Raw genomic sequence first — 16,382 nt, forward strand, 5'->3', positions numbered from 1 at the left:
TCTGGCCCAGGGGTGAACAACCTGAGGTCCATTTTTCTGGACTACAACTCCCATCAGCCCCAGTCAGCATAGCCAGTGATCAGGGCTGATGGGAGGTGTAGTCCAACAACATCTAGAGGGCCGCAGTTTGTGCATCCCTGCCCATGGGCCAATCTTGACCCACAGAGGGTCCAGTTTGGCCCATCAGACCTTTTCCCCAAGCTGCACCTACTTGCCAATCAGCTGACATTACTGGGTGATGAGGTTCAATCCTAATGGAGGCTGCTTCGCTTTCCTGCAATGAATGCACTGGCAATGCAGACTTCTTACCCCACCCCTGTGGGGAATGAGCTGGGAAAGCAAGCCCCTGCAGAGAGCAGGATACAACCCTTTGCTCATGTTTAGGGAAGCTTTTAATGTTTGATGGATTTCTGTATTTTAATATTTTGTTGGAAGCCGCCCAGAGTGGCTGGGGGAGCCCGGCCAGATGGGCGGGGTATAAATTATTATTATTATTATTATTATTATTATTATTATTATTATTATTATTATCAGCTGGTAAGCAGAGTATTGAGTCCTACTGGCCTGAATGCATTGGCAAATCAAATCCCCCTCCCCACAAGCCCCCAGCTGATTTTGACAGGTGGGTAGGATGGCCTTGTTAGTATTTTTACTGTATTTGTTAGAAGATGTGTTTTACAAAAAATAAATTGTACTGGGGAAAAGAAAATCAATATACAGTGGACCCTCTGGATACGAATTTACTGGTAATTCATTCCGGGGGTCCATGCACACTTGAGAGTAACGTAACCCGAGGGTCTACTGTAATGTAATGTAATGTAACAGCTGCAAAATCTTGTGACTCTAATTAAGGTCACAGAAACACTGAATCATTGTTTTGTTAATTGGTTAACTCCCTTTAAAAGTGAGCCTGTGTGTGTGTCTTCCGTAGTGATAGGAGGGGTGGGAGTTGGAGGTTGGTTGCTTTGCCGTTTTGCTGAGCGTGGAGACTCCCAACAACTTGCTGCTAGAGGAATTGGTAAGGACAGACAAGCTATAATTTCTGCACTGCTTCAAAGGAGTTTTAGAAGGAAGAAGATCATCTCATGGGCTCAAGAGAGTGAAATACAATGCATCCGACTCAGTATATATGTATAGTAACTTGTAATAGTGGCCATCCTGCTAGTAAAGAGTCATCTTCAGAGTGTTGTGTGTGGAGTCTACTTCATCCCTAGGGCTTTGAGGGTGAAACACTCTGCATAAATCAGAAAAATAGCTAACAACCCCACAGCATCACAATGCCAGAAAATCAACAAGGGTGGCCCACGGGGTGTGGGGAGAAAGTTGCCCCACCCCTGCGGCAGAGGAAGGAGATGCAAATTGATCAATGATTGCAAGTTTGCCTAATTTAGCAAAATGTAATATACAGATTGCAGAATTCAGAATTTCTTGGCGTATAAGTTGTGGGGTTTTTTTTTAATGCCAAGGGTACACCAGCCTGCTTATACCCAACCCATTTCTTTTCTCTCATATTCGGCTTTCCTATGTCTCCATTCCCAAATTACTATAACCATACTAATGACTAGTGGGGGTTTTTTGCCTTAGGAGATTTTTCATATCAAGTTTTAATGTCTACTGCCCTCCTTTCCACATTGCAGGAGGAGATGGACACCCGGCCCAAGGTGTCCTCCCTGCTCAACCGCATGGCCAATTACACCAACTTGATGCAGGGAGCCCGTGAACATGAGGAGGCTGAGAATGTCCCTCCAGGCAAGAAAAAAGCTATCAAGGTAAGGAGCTTGGTGATAGTGAGATACGTAGGCAGTTAGAGGTGGTAAGCATTTGAAGGTAGTGAGCGAGTTGATGTCCAAAACTGAAAGGAGTTGATGCTTTCGCTATGGCTGCCCTGCAACTATGGGGCTTTCATTTCCTGGAGACTTCCCAGAACAAAAAAACTGTGCTTCTTGAAGTTTAAAACACCTTTTTGTTTTGACATGGATTTTAGCTGCTGATCTTAAGGCAGCATGAAGTAGACCTCGAAAAATATTTTTGATTTCTTGACATCAGTTAAAAAATAAATACATCAGATCAATTAAAAGCCCTGCTCAGAGTTATGCAAAATGTTCAGATTCCTAAGCCACCAAATCAAGCTCTGAGGTATCTGGGTAACCAGGTGCCCAGGATTTCCCCCTAATCCTGTGAGCAGGGCTTTAGGTTGGTTTTTATGTGTTGCCTATTTGCAATTGATTTTTAATATGACTTACTATATGTGCAGTTTTGATGGGACCCAGGTGGCGCTGTGGGTTAAACCACTGAGCCTAGGGCTTGCTGATCAGAAGGTCAGCGGTTCGAATCCCTGTGACGGGGTGAGCTCCCGTTGCTTGGTCCCAGCTCCTGCCAACCTAGCAGTTCGAAAGCACATCAAAATGCAAGTAGATAAATAGGTACCGCTCCGGCGGGAAGGTAAACGGCGTTTCCATGTGCTGCTCTGGTTTGCCAGAAGCGGCTTAGTCATGCTGGCCACATGACCTGGAAGCTATACTCCGGCTCCCTCGGCCAATGCGAGATGAGCGCGCAACCCCAGAGTTGGTCACGACTGGACCTAATGGTCAGGGTCCTTTACCTTTATATGTGCAGTTTAGTGCTGTTACCTGCCCTGCACTTGGTGGCTGGGTTTGTCTGGGAATTCAAACAAAGGGGTGGGATTGTCAAAGAGAAAGATATCTGAAGGCCTGAGTAGCAGAGAAGTTGCAGGTATTTAAATCACGTATGTAAAGGATGAAGAGCAAGGTAGGGACAGCAAAATGGAGTAGGTTTGGTTTTGAGAGCTTGTCCTTTTCCTTCCAGTCTCCACAGATGGGCACATTCATGGGAGTCTATCTGCCTTGCCTGCAGAACATCTTCGGGGTGATTCTCTTCTTACGGCTCACCTGGGTGGTGGGTACAGCTGGCGTGTTGCAAGCCTTTGCCATTGTCCTCATCTGCTGTTGCTGTGTGAGTTCCTCTCTCCTACTGTCTGAATCATTTCCTGGTTTAGGGGTTTTAATGTCTTAGAGCAGTGTTTCTCAACCAGTGTGCCTCCAGATGTTTTGGGACTACAAATCCCATCATCCCTAGCTAGCAAGACCAGTGGTCAGGAATGATGGGAGTTGTAGTCCCAAAACATCTGGAGGCACACTGGTTGAGAAACACTGTCTTAGAGAAGAAGATTGGAGTGAGGAGTCTGAACCACATCATGGAAATGGGGGCTAAATCATGCTTTGTGACTTTAGCGGGCCACAGCTGAGATCCTAATGTAACAGTCATAAGATAACCCTCTTTCCCATATGCATCCAGATGTGTCATGAGGCCAGTGATAGATTTTATTTCCACAACTTGTCAGATTTTCTTTAGCTGTAGTTGTATCTTATGGGAAATTGCCTATTGTCCTATCTAACAAGAGTATAATTGCACAACCTAATGAATGAAAGCCATTTAAGATTGTGTGTTTTTCTTCTAAATCCTCCTGCGTCTTTTCTCCTCCTCAGACTCTGCTAACAGCCATCTCCATGAGTGCCATTGCCACCAATGGAGTTGTGCCTGGTGAGTACTTAATATCTAAAGAGTCATTTTCTCCCACACTTCCCTGCCCACCAAATACATTCATCTTCAAAAGCAGCCCTGAGTGCTCTCACCATCCAAACTTAAACAAGTAACTACTGGGGAAAGGTCCTTTTCTGAGGTGGTGCCCAAATGGTGGAATTCTTTCCTTAAACTTGTCCACCAGATACCAATGTGATCTATGTCAGATGACGTTCATCTTGTCATAAAAACACAATGCCTTCTAATAGTATTTGAGATCCACATAAATCATTGCTTTGTTTTGTGCTACTCATCAGCTAACTCAGTTGATTAATTCCATTTGGGTGCTATCCTGACAAAATTCTAGAAATAAATAAGTTCCTCTGCAAGCAGATGTTTAGGATGTGTAGGAAGTGCAAATGATAACCCTTTTCCCTATCTGCGAAGTCTCTTGACCTCCTACCCACTGCTTTATTTCCTCTTCACAGCTGGGGGTTCATACTTCATGATCTCACGAGCTTTGGGGCCTGAGTTTGGAGGAGCCGTTGGACTCTGCTTTTATCTGGGCACCACCTTTGCTGCTGCAATGTACATTTTGGGAGCCATTGAAATCTTCCTTGTAAGTGTTCTGCTCCTCTAAAATTAACGAGATGCAATGCTCCATGGTTGTGAAATAGGTGCTATTCCACACAGCTGTGGCATAGCTGCCAAGTATCCCGTATCCGCCGGGAAAACCCCTTTTTTCTTACCGTTTCCCAGCGGTCTCCCGTTTGGTGAAAAATCCCGGTATTGTCCCTTAAATTGGCTTCTGCCCGGCGGCCATTTTTCTGGTGCCGCTTTGCCCTATGGGCACCAGAAAATGCCGGCGCCGGCGCCGGAAGTCGCTTCCACGCATGACCGGAAGTTGCGTGACGCGACTTCCGGTGGCGCTTTGCCCTTCTATGGGCATCAGAAAATGGTGGTGGCGGCAGCGGAAGTCGCTTTTACGTGTTTCCGGTCATGCGCGGAAGTGACTTCCGGCGCTGGCGCCGCCATTTTCTGGTGCCCATAGAAGGGCGGCGCGCCACCGGAAGCCGTGTCACGCAACTTCCGGTCATGCGCGCGCTGCCGATCCCGGATCTTTATGACCCGGACTTGGCAGCTATGAGCTGTGGCCACTTCCAAGCAGCCTGATAGCCTTGAGCGGAGTGAGCACTTCTGCTAATCTTGCAAAATCCATGTTTCCCCCCTATCTGCTGACCTTTCTAAAAGTGACGTGTGTCTTCCTTCCCTCTCTCAGATGTACATGGCCCCTGAGGCGGCCATCTTCCATAGTGAGGATCCCTTAAAGGAGCCAGCAGCCATGCTCAACAACATGCGGGTGTATGGCTCAGCCTTTCTAGTGATTATGGTGCTGGTGGTGTTCGTGGGTGTGCGCTACGTGAATAAGTTTGCCTCTCTCTTCCTTGCCTGTGTCATCGTCTCAATCCTGGCCATCTACGCCGGTGCCATCAAGTCCTCTTTTGCACCTCCCGACTTCCCGTAGGTTACCAGTATACTTGGATATGATTCATTGTGACTTCTCTTTAAATCAGTCGGGTGTCGCAGATCCCACGAGAAGTGGTTGGAATATGTAGTTTTGTGAATGTGCATAGAGTTGTCTGTTCTGTGGAAGGGTTTAGGGATCTTTGGTCACAGTTTTTTTTTACAAGACTGCAACCATCTCTCCATAGATAATTTCTGTTTCCCATGCCCTTGGGCAACTTAAGAGTTGGGACTCTCAAACTGGTTTGTGCATGCGTTGGTCTCTTTATAGCCTAACGGGTTTGTTCATCTTTTTGTGTCTCCTCTCCATTCAGCGTGTGCATGCTGGGGAACCGCTCTCTCTCCCGGCACCACATTAATGACTGTGCTAAGACAGTGGAGCGTGACAACATCACCCAGCACACTGTCCTCTGGGAGTTTTTCTGCAATGCTACCAAGCACCACAATGCCTCCTGTGATGATTATTTTCAGCACAACAACGTCACCGTTATCCAGGGTATCCCAGGGCTGGCCAGTGGCATTATCACTGGTGAGAGATACCTTTTCTTCCCTGTCAACAGTACACTTGGTTTTCTCCATGTTGGGACAATCCAAGAGGTGTCCTACACACTGTCTAGATAAACAGCCATTCCCCTTCCCTCCCTAAATTGAGGGCCCGTGTTGTGTAGTGGCCATAAATGGCAACTGGGTATCCTTGGGACAGTCACCACCTCTTAGCCTAACCTATCTCATAGGATAGTGTCAGGGAGTTGTTGCGGCTACTCCCGAGTAAAGACGCTCCAGTCCGTTGTGTCTTTAAATGTTGTGCATACTATTTACAGTGCAGAGATAGCAGAAAACATGGCCTCCTAGTCACTCTCAGAACCTGGCAATGGCTCCCGTCTGCTTCGGGCCAGCATAAAAACCTGGGCACCCCGAAACGCCGCCCCCTAGCCCTGCGTTTGGGTGCGCACCCTGACAGATAGCAAGAAGAAGTTTGTAGACCATTGGATGAAGGGTGGGATTATGATGATGATAATGATAATGACAGCAATAATCATGCTAGTTCTGGTGATGGTGATGATGATGATAGATAATGGTATTGATAATTGCAGAGAATCTTTGGAGCAGCTACTTGGTGAAAGGCGAGATAATTGAGAAACCATCATTGCATTCAGCTGATGTGTGGGGAAGCCTGAATCAGCAGTATGTGCTGGCTGACATCACCACTTCCTTTACCCTTCTTGTGGGCATCTTTTTCCCTTCAGTCACTGGTAAGAGCTACATTGTTGCTATGTATTGTTCAGAGGTGTCTCCAGAGTCAAACCATTCCAAAAGTGTAAATAGCCAGCTTTGAATCTGGGATGCTTGTACTCAAAACACAGGTCTCTCCATGGACTCTTGCAGTTTTCAGCAAAGCACCCTCTTTCAGCCTAGGAGTAGGGACTTAATATTGTCCCAGCTGTGAGCTGGGCTGGATGCAGCTTTGTTGCTGCTGTTCCCCTCTAATGGCCCAGTTTGATGCAGTATCATCTTTCTTCATATTGCCCAGCATAAGATCAACTATTTCCCCCCTTTTACATCAGTGTAATAGATCATATGCAAAGATTCAGTATAGTTTCTTAGCAGTACCTCCTTTGGTCACAGAATTTTGTTTTCTTGCTCTCAGAAGATCTTTTTTTTTTTTTTGGTCTTCACAGGAATCATGGCAGGATCAAATCGTTCTGGAGACCTGAAGGATGCCCAGAAATCTATCCCCATTGGTACCATCCTGGCTATTCTCACCACCTCCTTTGTGTGTATCCTTCCTGGCAAATGTAGGGTCAAATAAACAAGGGATGGATGAGGGTGGGATGGAAGGAGTTGGGATGGATGAGGGTGGGATGGAAGGAGTTGGTGCCTCTGTGGGAAGGATGGTTGCCGTTTTGCATCCTTTGCTGTCTTGCAAGAACATCTTACTGCTCCTTGACCATTTGACACATCAGATCTTAGCAACGTAGTGCTGTTTGGGGCATGTGTGGAAGGTGTCGTGCTCAGAGATAAGTAAGTAGTAACTTTCCCTAGTACCACAGTTCTCAGATATAAATCAGATGTGAAATTTCTATTTTGTATTAAAAATTTAAGACTGTGTTCTTAATAGGCAGTGATGGCTAACAACCTGGAAGGCTTTAAAAGCAAATTAGACAAAATTCATAGAGGAGAGGGCTGTTAATGGCTACTAGCTATTATGGCTGTGCTTTGCCTTCACAGCTATAGGCATCAGTGCTTTTGAATACCAGTTGCTGGAAGCCACAGGATGGGAGAGTGCTCTTGTGCTTGAATGCTGCTTGTGGGTTTCCCACAGGCATCTGTTTGGCCAGTGTGAGAACAGGATGCTGGACTAGATGGGTCATTGTGACTAAAAATGTGGGGCCCTTTTTAGGAGCAGAGTCTCAACCCTTTGATACATATTTCTGGCCCACTCATCTCTCAGCCATGCTGGATACATGCTGTTAGCCTGGATCCAACCCACAGAAAGGAAACTGGAGAGAAAACTAAGGCTCCAGTCCTATATCTGCTTCCCTGGGAGCAAGTCGCATTGTACTGGCTAAACTTATAGTATTGCACTGTTAAGTTAGTTGCATCTATTCCTTTTGAAACCAATGGAACAAATGCAACTAACCTGGTTTGGATCCAATCCTGCATCTTCTGATTTCTCTGTGTGCTGGACCATTCGTTTCTGCTGGATCTTTGTACTTCTCACTATTAGCCCTTAGGCATACACTTAATGGCCTCACATTTGCTTCTATTGGATAGGTTTGGTGATACAGTGAAAGGGAATCTGGTGGTGGGAACCCTGTCCTGGCCCTCCCCTTGGGTCATTGTCATCGGTTCGTTCTTCTCCACGTGTGGAGCTGGGCTGCAGAGCCTCACCGGCGCACCCAGACTGCTACAAGCCATAGCCAAGGACAACATTATACCCTTCCTGCGGGTAAGAGTGACAACCGCTGCTATTATTATTATTATTATTATTATTTATTTATTTATTTATTTATTTATTTATTATACCCTGCCCATCTGGCCGGGCCTCCCCAGCCACTCTGGGCAGCTTCCAACAAAAATATTAAAATACAATAATTTATTAAACATTAAAAGCTTCCCTAAACAGGGCTGCCTTATTGACTTGCTGCTGAAAAAGACCTTGGTTTGTCCCAAGTAATCTGTTTCCTTATTCACTCTAGGTATTTGGCCATGGCAAAGCCAATGGAGAACCCACGTGGGCCTTGCTTCTGACAGCAGGCATTGCAGAACTGGGGATCCTCATTGCCTCTTTGGATATGGTAGCACCCATCCTTTCCATGTAAGTGCCATATTTATCATGGGTTGGAGTCTCCAAGAATCCTACACAGCTGACTCTACTTTCTGTCATCCCCTAGGTTCTTCCTGATGTGTTATCTCTTTGTCAACCTAGCCTGCGCGTTACAAACTCTGCTACGCAGCCCCAACTGGAGACCCCGCTTCCGGTACTATCACTGGTAAGAGGGCCACACTACCTAGTCAGTGGGAGGAGGAAGGACATTGGCGGGTACTACAAATGGGGGGGAGGGGAGAGGGTGCAAATTTAGACTCCCGAGTTCTGTGTTCTGCTGTGCAAATGGAATGGGGTTAGCATAAGATGAGGGAATTGGGGTTGGACTCTTGACCTGTGTATTTGATACATCTGCTGACAAGTACAAAAGGTTGTTCTCTTCAATGGAATCCAACACCCTTAGACTCTGGGTTCACATTTTAAACAGCAAACGAAATAAACAATAGTCTGCATGCTTTCCTCCCTTCCCTCTTTCTCTTCTTGTAGGGCACTCTCCTTCATGGGCATGAGCATCTGTGTGGCACTCATGTTCATCTCCTCCTGGTATTATGCAATTGTTGCCATGGTGATAGCTGGAATGATCTACAAATACATTGAGTACCATGGGTGAGTGTCTGTAACCTTCCAGAGCTCTAGGATTCTAGCCCTCTTTATGCAGCCTCTTACTCCACAGCTGGGGAACAGCAGGGGGAATTCCTTGCAACCACACTCACTCACCCAGTCTCCAGTTGGGTGAGAGCAGGATCATTTCCTTTTTGGAACTCTTTGCCGAGATTGTGAGGGTGAAGGATCGGTTGTGGGTTTCTGAGGCTCAGGCTCTGGAAATATACGGTTGCAGCCAGATATTTTGGGGCCTCTTACCTTCAGTTGCAGGATTTTTGTTTTCTTTTTGTGAGAAATGCAGGTCAGAGGGCATGAAGGCTTGGAATCATGATCCCTTTCTTTGAATGTTGAGGGTGGAAGTCACGATGCCAGACCTCTTATGTGATGCAGCCTTGTCCTCCTGAATGATTGCTTTGGCCACATTTCCCCCTCCACCAATACTTCTGGAAAGGAGGGGCACTAAGTGACTTGGCTCTCCTTGAGCCCATTTGGCTGAACATTTTCTGCATCCCCCAGGGCCGAGAAGGAGTGGGGCGATGGCATCCGTGGCCTGTCCCTCAGCGCAGCCCGCTTCGCCCTGCTGCGTCTTGAGGCGGGGCCACCCCACACCAAGAACTGGAGGTAGGAAGAGACTTGATGCTTCTTCGTTTTGCCATGGGCTGGGTGTGCCACATGCAGAGACCTTGTGCATGCATACATGTATTTGTGTACATGTGCTGTTGAGTGCTCCAAATGCGCACACAAATATGCTCTTCTGTGTGGCAGCCTGAACCCACCTGCTACTTTGCTCCTTGTGTGTGCATTTTGGACTTTTTTTTTCTTTCTTAGGCCACAACTGCTGGTGCTGCTGAAACTGGACGAGGATCAGCACGTGAAGCATCCGCGCCTGCTCACCTTTGCCTCTCAGCTGAAAGCTGGAAAGGGCCTCACCATCGTAGGCTCTGTCATGGTGGGCAACTTCCTGGAGTGTTACAGTGATGCACTGGCTGCCGAACAGGTGAAGCCCACTGCTGCTCACTGGATTTCATAGGTCAAATAGGCGTAGGCACTGGGGTTGATCTGGCAGTCAGGCCATCAGACTTAGAAGCCCTACTTCCTGATCCTAAATGAAGAGGACAGCTGTGGTCATTCAGGCATAATGAAATGGGATTATTCCTTTCCAATATTCAGCAGATGCAAGAAATGTAGGAAGCTGACTTATGCTAGTCAGACCATTGTTGCCTCTAGCTCAGTATCATTCACACTGACTAGCAGTGGCTCTCCAGAGTTTTAGACAGGGATCTCTCCCTGCTTTACAGTGGTACCTTGGGTTACAGACGCTTCAGGTTACAGACTCTGCTAGCCCAGAAATAGTACCTCGGGTTAAGAACTTTGCTTCAGGATGAGAACAGAAATCACGCAGCAGCGGCAGGAGGCCCCAAATAGCAGGTTAAGAACAGTTTCAGGTTAAGAACAGACCTCCAGAACGAATTAAGTTCTTAACCCGAGGTACCACTGTACCTAGGATTGAACCCCATAGCCGTATTAGTTCCTGCTGCAGAAACCTCCAGTATATTGATTTTAGAGACCATTTACTCAGTAATGTCCCATCTCCATAATGCCTTCAACCCTGAAGGATAAACTTTTAAATACTTAACCAACTTAAGAGAGTTGGAGTTCAGCACACAGGATTTCACTGTGGCAAAGCATTCCCAGAGTGCTCTCCATGCTAGTGCCCTCTAGCAGTCTTAATGTGTTGCTTGAGGAGGACAGCCATATGTCAAGAATGCTTTGATGGTGTTTCCTGCTTGGCAGGGGGTTGGACTGGATGGCCCTTGTGGTCTCTTCCAACTCTGATTCTATGATTCTAATGTTTCTTGTTTCAGACCATCAAGCACCTGATGGAGGCAGAGCGGGTGAAAGGCTTCTGCCAAATCGTGGTGGCTGCCAAAGTGCGAGAGGGTATCTCCCACCTCATTCAGTCCTGTGGGCTGGGTGGCATGAAGCACAACACGGTTGTCATGGGCTGGCCCAACGCCTGGCGTCAGAGTGAGGATGCCCGTGCTTGGAAAACCTTCATTGGTAAGGCCTCTCCCATAGGGAGGTAAGGTGAGGTGAGAGGGAGGGCTTCCTCGGTCAAGGGATCCATATTGCATGACTTTCTTTCTACCCTGCAGGCACTGTCCGAGTGACTACAGCTGCTCACCTTGCCTTGCTTGTGGCAAAGAACGTGTCCTTCTTCCCTAGCAATGCAGAGCCTTTCCCCGAGGGGAGCATTGACGTTTGGTGGATTGTTCATGATGGTGGGATGCTGATGTTACTCCCTTTCCTCCTCAAGCAACACAAGGTGCTGGCGGGGGGGGGGGGTATCACTGGGGGAGATGAATTGGAGGGGAAGGTAAACCGGTAGATGGGGCTGCTAACTCTCTTTTCCTACTTTAAAGGTGTGGCGTAAATGCAAAATCCGCATCTTCACTGTAGCCCAGCTGGAGGATAACAGCATCCAGATGAAGAAGGATCTAGCAACCTTTCTCTATCACCTCCGCATTGAGGCAGAGGTAGAAGTGGTGGAAATGGTGAGAGACAAAACAGGCAGAAGAAACCAGGAGGGGTTGGGGGCATTAGTTGGTTTTTGTTTTTCTGTGGTCAGCAAGTTAGGCGTCACACAGTCAAGGGCAGGACTTGGAGGATTGATTGGTTAATAGAGAAATGAGGCAAGGGCATGGACATATGGTGGGTACAAGAAGCTTTCTCCTGCCTACTAGAAATCATACCCTGATGGCCCGTTTTTTTCAGTGTTCACCTGTAACTTCAGGCAAATTGTGAGTTGTCTTCCTGTCATCTCACCCCTCCCCTCCCCTCCATAGCCACAGGGCGTAGCTACTCAGATCTTTGTTTAAATTGTTCTCTGCCTTTCAAAGAAGCTACTAGTTCTTGCTTTGTAAGCCACAATATTCTGTTGCTCAGAGCATATCTACAACTATGCAGATTCCTAGAGAAAGGCACACAGACTAATGCATGCATCCAGTTCTGCCATTTCCTTGCACTAGGAAGAAATCTGGGTATTTTTGTGCGCTCTGGATGTACCAGAGATGGCCACAGGACAGATGGTCTGTGGCCCCACTCTGTGCATGACTTTAGTTTCTTGTCTCCCAACAGCATGACAGCGACATTTCTGCCTACACCTATGAGCGCACGCTTATGATGGAGCAGCGCTGCCAGATGCTGCGGCAAATGCGTCTCTCAAAGACTGAGCGGGACCGAGAGGTGAATTGGGCTGGGACAAGTGGGAAGGGAAGGGCTGAAAGATTAGCACTTCCTAGTTGCTTCTTCACTGATCTTCTTAGGTCCTCCCCACACAGGCGCAGCTGGTGAAGGACAGAAACTCGATGCTGCGGCTGACCAGCATTGGCTCAGATGATGACGAAGAGACTGAGACTTACCAGGAAAAGGTGCACATGACGTGGACCAAGGACAAGTACATGGCATCCCGAGGACACAAACCCAAGACCTTGGAGAACTTCCAGGATCTGCTCAACATGCGGCCGTAAGAATCTGCCAAGTCCCAGGAGACTTCAGCCCATTTCTGTTCACTTAACTCTTGTTCTGTTCATTTAACACTTTCCTGAAGTTCTGTCCTGCATTTTATGGCTTCCAGAATCCTCTTGGATAGTAGCAAATCTTTTTTTTCCCCTTCAATCCTAGCATGCTTTGGGGTCACACTTCTGCTTTTCTTTGGCAATACCACCTTTTACACTTTTCTTTAGGGTTAGGAGTCAAGAGACAAATGTCCTTGCTACTTCTTCACAGCTCCAGCTGCTTCAATAACCATACCATCAAATGTTACATTATTTCCACTGCTTCCATTTTGGCAGCATAAGGCCATTCTGTTTCTGTTTCCCATCTACAGTGTGGTCCAGACGTGTTTACATCTTACAGATTGTTGCAGCTGCCATATTGTATCCATTCCCTCCTCCAATCCATGTGTGTCTTAGTGCTTTCTCCAGTTTTCCAGAAGCCAAAACTTCCTGCAAGTGTACATCCATAGGCATGCCTGGTCTTGGTGACAATTTGTCTCTTCCTTCCTATGACCCAGGGACCAGTCCAACGTGAGACGTATGCACACAGCTGTGAAGCTCAATGAGGTCATAGTCAACAAGTCCCACGATGCCAAGCTGGTACTGCTCAACATGCCAGGCCCACCACGTAATCCTGATGGTGACGAGAACTGTATCCTTTTCTGCAGGGTCCTGTCTTATGCTGGGATGCAAGAAGGATTGGAGGTGGCAGCAGGACTGGGGTATGTGTGTATGAGAGAGAGAGAGAGAGAGAGAGAGAGAGAGAGAGAGAGAGATTTCCTTGACTGTCTTCTAACTGCAGATATGGAATTCCTGGAGGTCCTAACAGAGGGGCTGGAGCGTGTGCTGCTTGTCCGGGGTGGTGGCAGCGAGGTCATCACTATCTACTCCTAGGGGAGCTAGGAGGGCTTCCTCCTGACTCTGTTCTGTCAAATTGACATCTGCTTCCTGCCTGTCACCACCTGCAACTTGATCTCCCGAGGAGAGCAGCTATCAGTGTCACACCTCCTATGCTTTCTTTTCCCTGTGGCAGTTTGGGGTTCTTCAAATAGGGCGATTTCCCCATTTGGAGACTAGAGTTGACATTTCCCCATGCCTTCCGAAAAGGTACATGCCGGAAACTGCATAAGCTTGTCATGAAAGGAGATTAGACTGGATTGGGCTGGGAGATGGCTGGATCTTCCCTTCAGAAAGTGTAGGACTAGTGAGGCAAGACTTACTTTGGAGGGGTCAAACAGAGCAAAAATGTAGGTTGCTTCCACCTTAAGAGTTAACTACTGGTTCTGCCCTCTGGTGGGCATGACAAAAATGGAGCAACAGGGTCCTCCTACTGGAACATTGAGGGTTTGGAGCAGCTGCAGAGACTGTTACATTTCATTGTTGAATCAAGAAGAGGAGAAATGATTGCTGCTTGGAGGAGCTAGAGGGAGATCTAGCCTCCATTGTGCCACTTTCTTCTCGTCAGTGCCAAAGTCTTTCTGCTTTCTTTCCCTTGAAATCAAGGGGAAGGGCAACATTTAGGAAGATGGAACTGACTCTTATAGTACTTAGTACTTATCTCATACCCTAATCTCTTGAGGGATTCGAAAACTCAAATTAATTGTTGGCTGGGTTGGGGGGGGGGGAAGAGTTGACTCTTAAGCCAGGGTGCAGGTTGCATATTGATGGAGGGACATACATAATTGTTCTACTTTCTTTTCCCTGTGATCCTCACACTCCTATCTGGGCAAGGAAGCTAGACCAATTTGCCAGGTCCTTCTCCGTAGCGTCCGGTTGCTGTTACAGGTTGAGAGGAAAAGGAGACAGCAGCCTCTCCTTTCGAAGCAGAGCAGCAATATCTTCTGACCTTTGTAACATGCCCTCCCTGCTCCCAAGTGGCTCCCCTTCTCTTCCCTCAAGCTTGGGCCAGAAAAGGCTATTGTGACCCTATCTGTGTCTATGCTGAGGACCCACAACTTGCTGTTTTTTGTGAGTGTTGGGAAATAAGTCCTTCCTACCCTTACAGAAGCAAACACTGGAAGAGGTGCTGTGCTGTTTTGTCCAACCCAATTTCAATGACGGATGTCTAATTCTCCTCCTCCTCCTCCTCCCACCACTTTGCTCAAGTATAGTATGCAGGGACCACTCCTCTTGGGGGTAGCCTTAAAGCAGATTCAGCTCCGGCCTCTCCTCCACTTTTCTTTTAAAAGGGAAGTTCACGTAAGTTCCTCACCTCTTATTTTGGGGGAGGTCTTTTAATTTATTGGGGGGGATGACCTTGTTTACATACAGCATCAAGTTTTGGGGCGTGATTTTTTGCTCTCTGAATTATGTAAAGAATAAACTTTTTATATATAATTCTGTCTTTTTTTGAAGTTGTGATGATTCATTATGTCACATTCATTCAGTCTATACTCGCTATTTTTGTGAATCTGTTAACTGATTAGCTTCTGGTATATAGACCTATACTTGGGTCCATTCCAGTCTGGCTATGGCACTGAGACTGCATCGGCTGCCCTGGTTGATGACATTTGCCAGGATAAAGGCGAGGTGTCCGATTGCAGTAGCATCCCCACCCCAAAAAAGCTCAACAACTCTGGGCAATCTCCCCTCATTTCCTTAATTTGGGGTCCCAAAAATAGGGGTCGTCTTATACACAGAAAAATACAGTAGTTAGGGGAGAGTACTGTTTAGCACCATGGGAGGTGTCATATGGTATCTCACAGGGTTCCATCTTCACCTGCATACTTTTAAACATCTATATCAGGTATCCCCAAACTTCGGCCCTCCAGATGTTTTGGACTACAATTCCCATCTTCCCTGACCACTGGTCCTGTTAGCTAGGGATCATGGGAGTTGTAGGCCAAAACATCTGGAGGGCCGCAGTTTGGGGATGCCTGATCTATATGATGTTGGTCATTATCAGGAGAGCTGGAACGAAGTATATTCAATATGCAGATGAAACCTAGCTCTCTTTTATTACAAATAGTTACATATTTATTTATACTCGCATCTTTTTCTCTGATGGGACAAGGTAGCATACAGCTCTCTCTCTTCCATCAGGATGAGGCATCAGCTGAGGTATTAGGCTGGTGCTTGGAGATTGGATGTTGAGCAGTAAGTCGAAGCTTAATCCTGAAGACAGGTGTTGTGTCCAGAGTTCTCATGTCATTGGAGGTGGGGAGACTGCCTGTTCTAGACAAAGGAGATGCATGGCCATGCCTCTGGCAACACAGAGACCCTCCCAATATTGCTGTCAGGTTTCTGCACAGGCCTCTACATGCATAGCTTTCTCCAGAAGCTTGAACTATGCACAATTGGCAGGCAGAGGTGGGGTGCTCAAAAGCATGGTTTTTCTACATACTAATATTTGAAGGTGTGCTGTGTATGAAACAATAGTGCCTTATTGTGGATATTTTCAAGGCACTTAAGCTTCACCTCTCACCCCAGGTGCCTCAAGCCCTTTTCCAGACTATTTTGGAATCTTAAGAGCCAGGAGTACCATATTTACTTGAATGTAATGTGCCATCGAATCTAATGCGCACCCTCATTTTCATGGCATAATTTGGCAAAAAAAGGTGCGCATTACATTCATGTAAATACGGTATGTGGAACAGAGGAAGCAGCCTTCCTTATACCAGGTCATCTAGCTCTGTACTAGGCTCTCCAGCACTAGAGTTCACCTGGCACCTGCTCTTTTTCTAAGTGGAGAGTGTAAGGACCTGAATGTGTGCCGTCACAAAGTATGATCAATACATGTACACATTATGTAACATGAAAATGAATGCTGAATTTATCAGCATGTAGAGCATCCTGAACCCATTTTCAAGAAAGCTGTGTAAACATTAAAA

General features: G+C 46.8%; 1 protein-coding gene across 7 annotated transcripts in view; it reads left to right on the forward strand.

Annotated features, from left to right (window-relative positions):
* The window catches only part of SLC12A6 (solute carrier family 12 member 6), a 48,706-nt gene extending 33,817 nt beyond the window's left edge, over positions 1-14,889 (forward strand). For 4 of the 7 annotated variants that reach the window (XM_035134640.3, XM_060281805.2, XM_035134642.3 and 1 more), the window contains 22 exons: positions 1,638-1,769; positions 2,827-2,973; positions 3,507-3,561; positions 4,029-4,159; positions 4,820-5,061; positions 5,379-5,593; positions 6,159-6,317; positions 6,744-6,842; positions 7,029-7,086; positions 7,840-8,014; positions 8,265-8,383; positions 8,460-8,558; positions 8,879-8,998; positions 9,512-9,616; positions 9,824-9,992; positions 10,861-11,056; positions 11,152-11,321; positions 11,419-11,550; positions 12,134-12,241; positions 12,337-12,521; positions 13,071-13,204; positions 13,355-14,889. In XM_035134640.3, the coding sequence (XP_034990531.1) occupies positions 1,638-1,769; positions 2,827-2,973; positions 3,507-3,561; positions 4,029-4,159; positions 4,820-5,061; positions 5,379-5,593; positions 6,159-6,317; positions 6,744-6,842; positions 7,029-7,086; positions 7,840-8,014; positions 8,265-8,383; positions 8,460-8,558; positions 8,879-8,998; positions 9,512-9,616; positions 9,824-9,992; positions 10,861-11,056; positions 11,152-11,321; positions 11,419-11,550; positions 12,134-12,241; positions 12,337-12,521; positions 13,071-13,204; positions 13,355-13,446 (3,042 nt within the window). In that variant the 3' untranslated portion in view covers positions 13,447-14,889. Of the gene's footprint in view, positions 1-1,637; positions 1,770-2,826; positions 2,974-3,506; positions 3,562-4,028; positions 4,160-4,819; positions 5,062-5,378; positions 5,594-6,158; positions 6,318-6,743; positions 6,843-7,028; positions 7,087-7,839; positions 8,015-8,264; positions 8,384-8,459; positions 8,559-8,878; positions 8,999-9,511; positions 9,617-9,823; positions 9,993-10,860; positions 11,057-11,151; positions 11,322-11,418; positions 11,551-12,133; positions 12,242-12,321; positions 12,522-13,070; positions 13,205-13,354 lie in introns of all 7 variants that reach the window. The other 3 variants (XM_035134639.3, XM_088655345.1, XM_088655346.1) reach the window with 1 other exon arrangement.
* Positions 14,890-16,382: the final 1,493 nt, after the last annotated feature.

Source organism: Zootoca vivipara, chromosome 12, assembly GCF_965207765.1.
Source record: "Zootoca vivipara chromosome 12, rZooViv2.hap1.1, whole genome shotgun sequence".
NCBI lineage: Eukaryota > Metazoa > Chordata > Lepidosauria > Squamata > Lacertidae > Zootoca > Zootoca vivipara.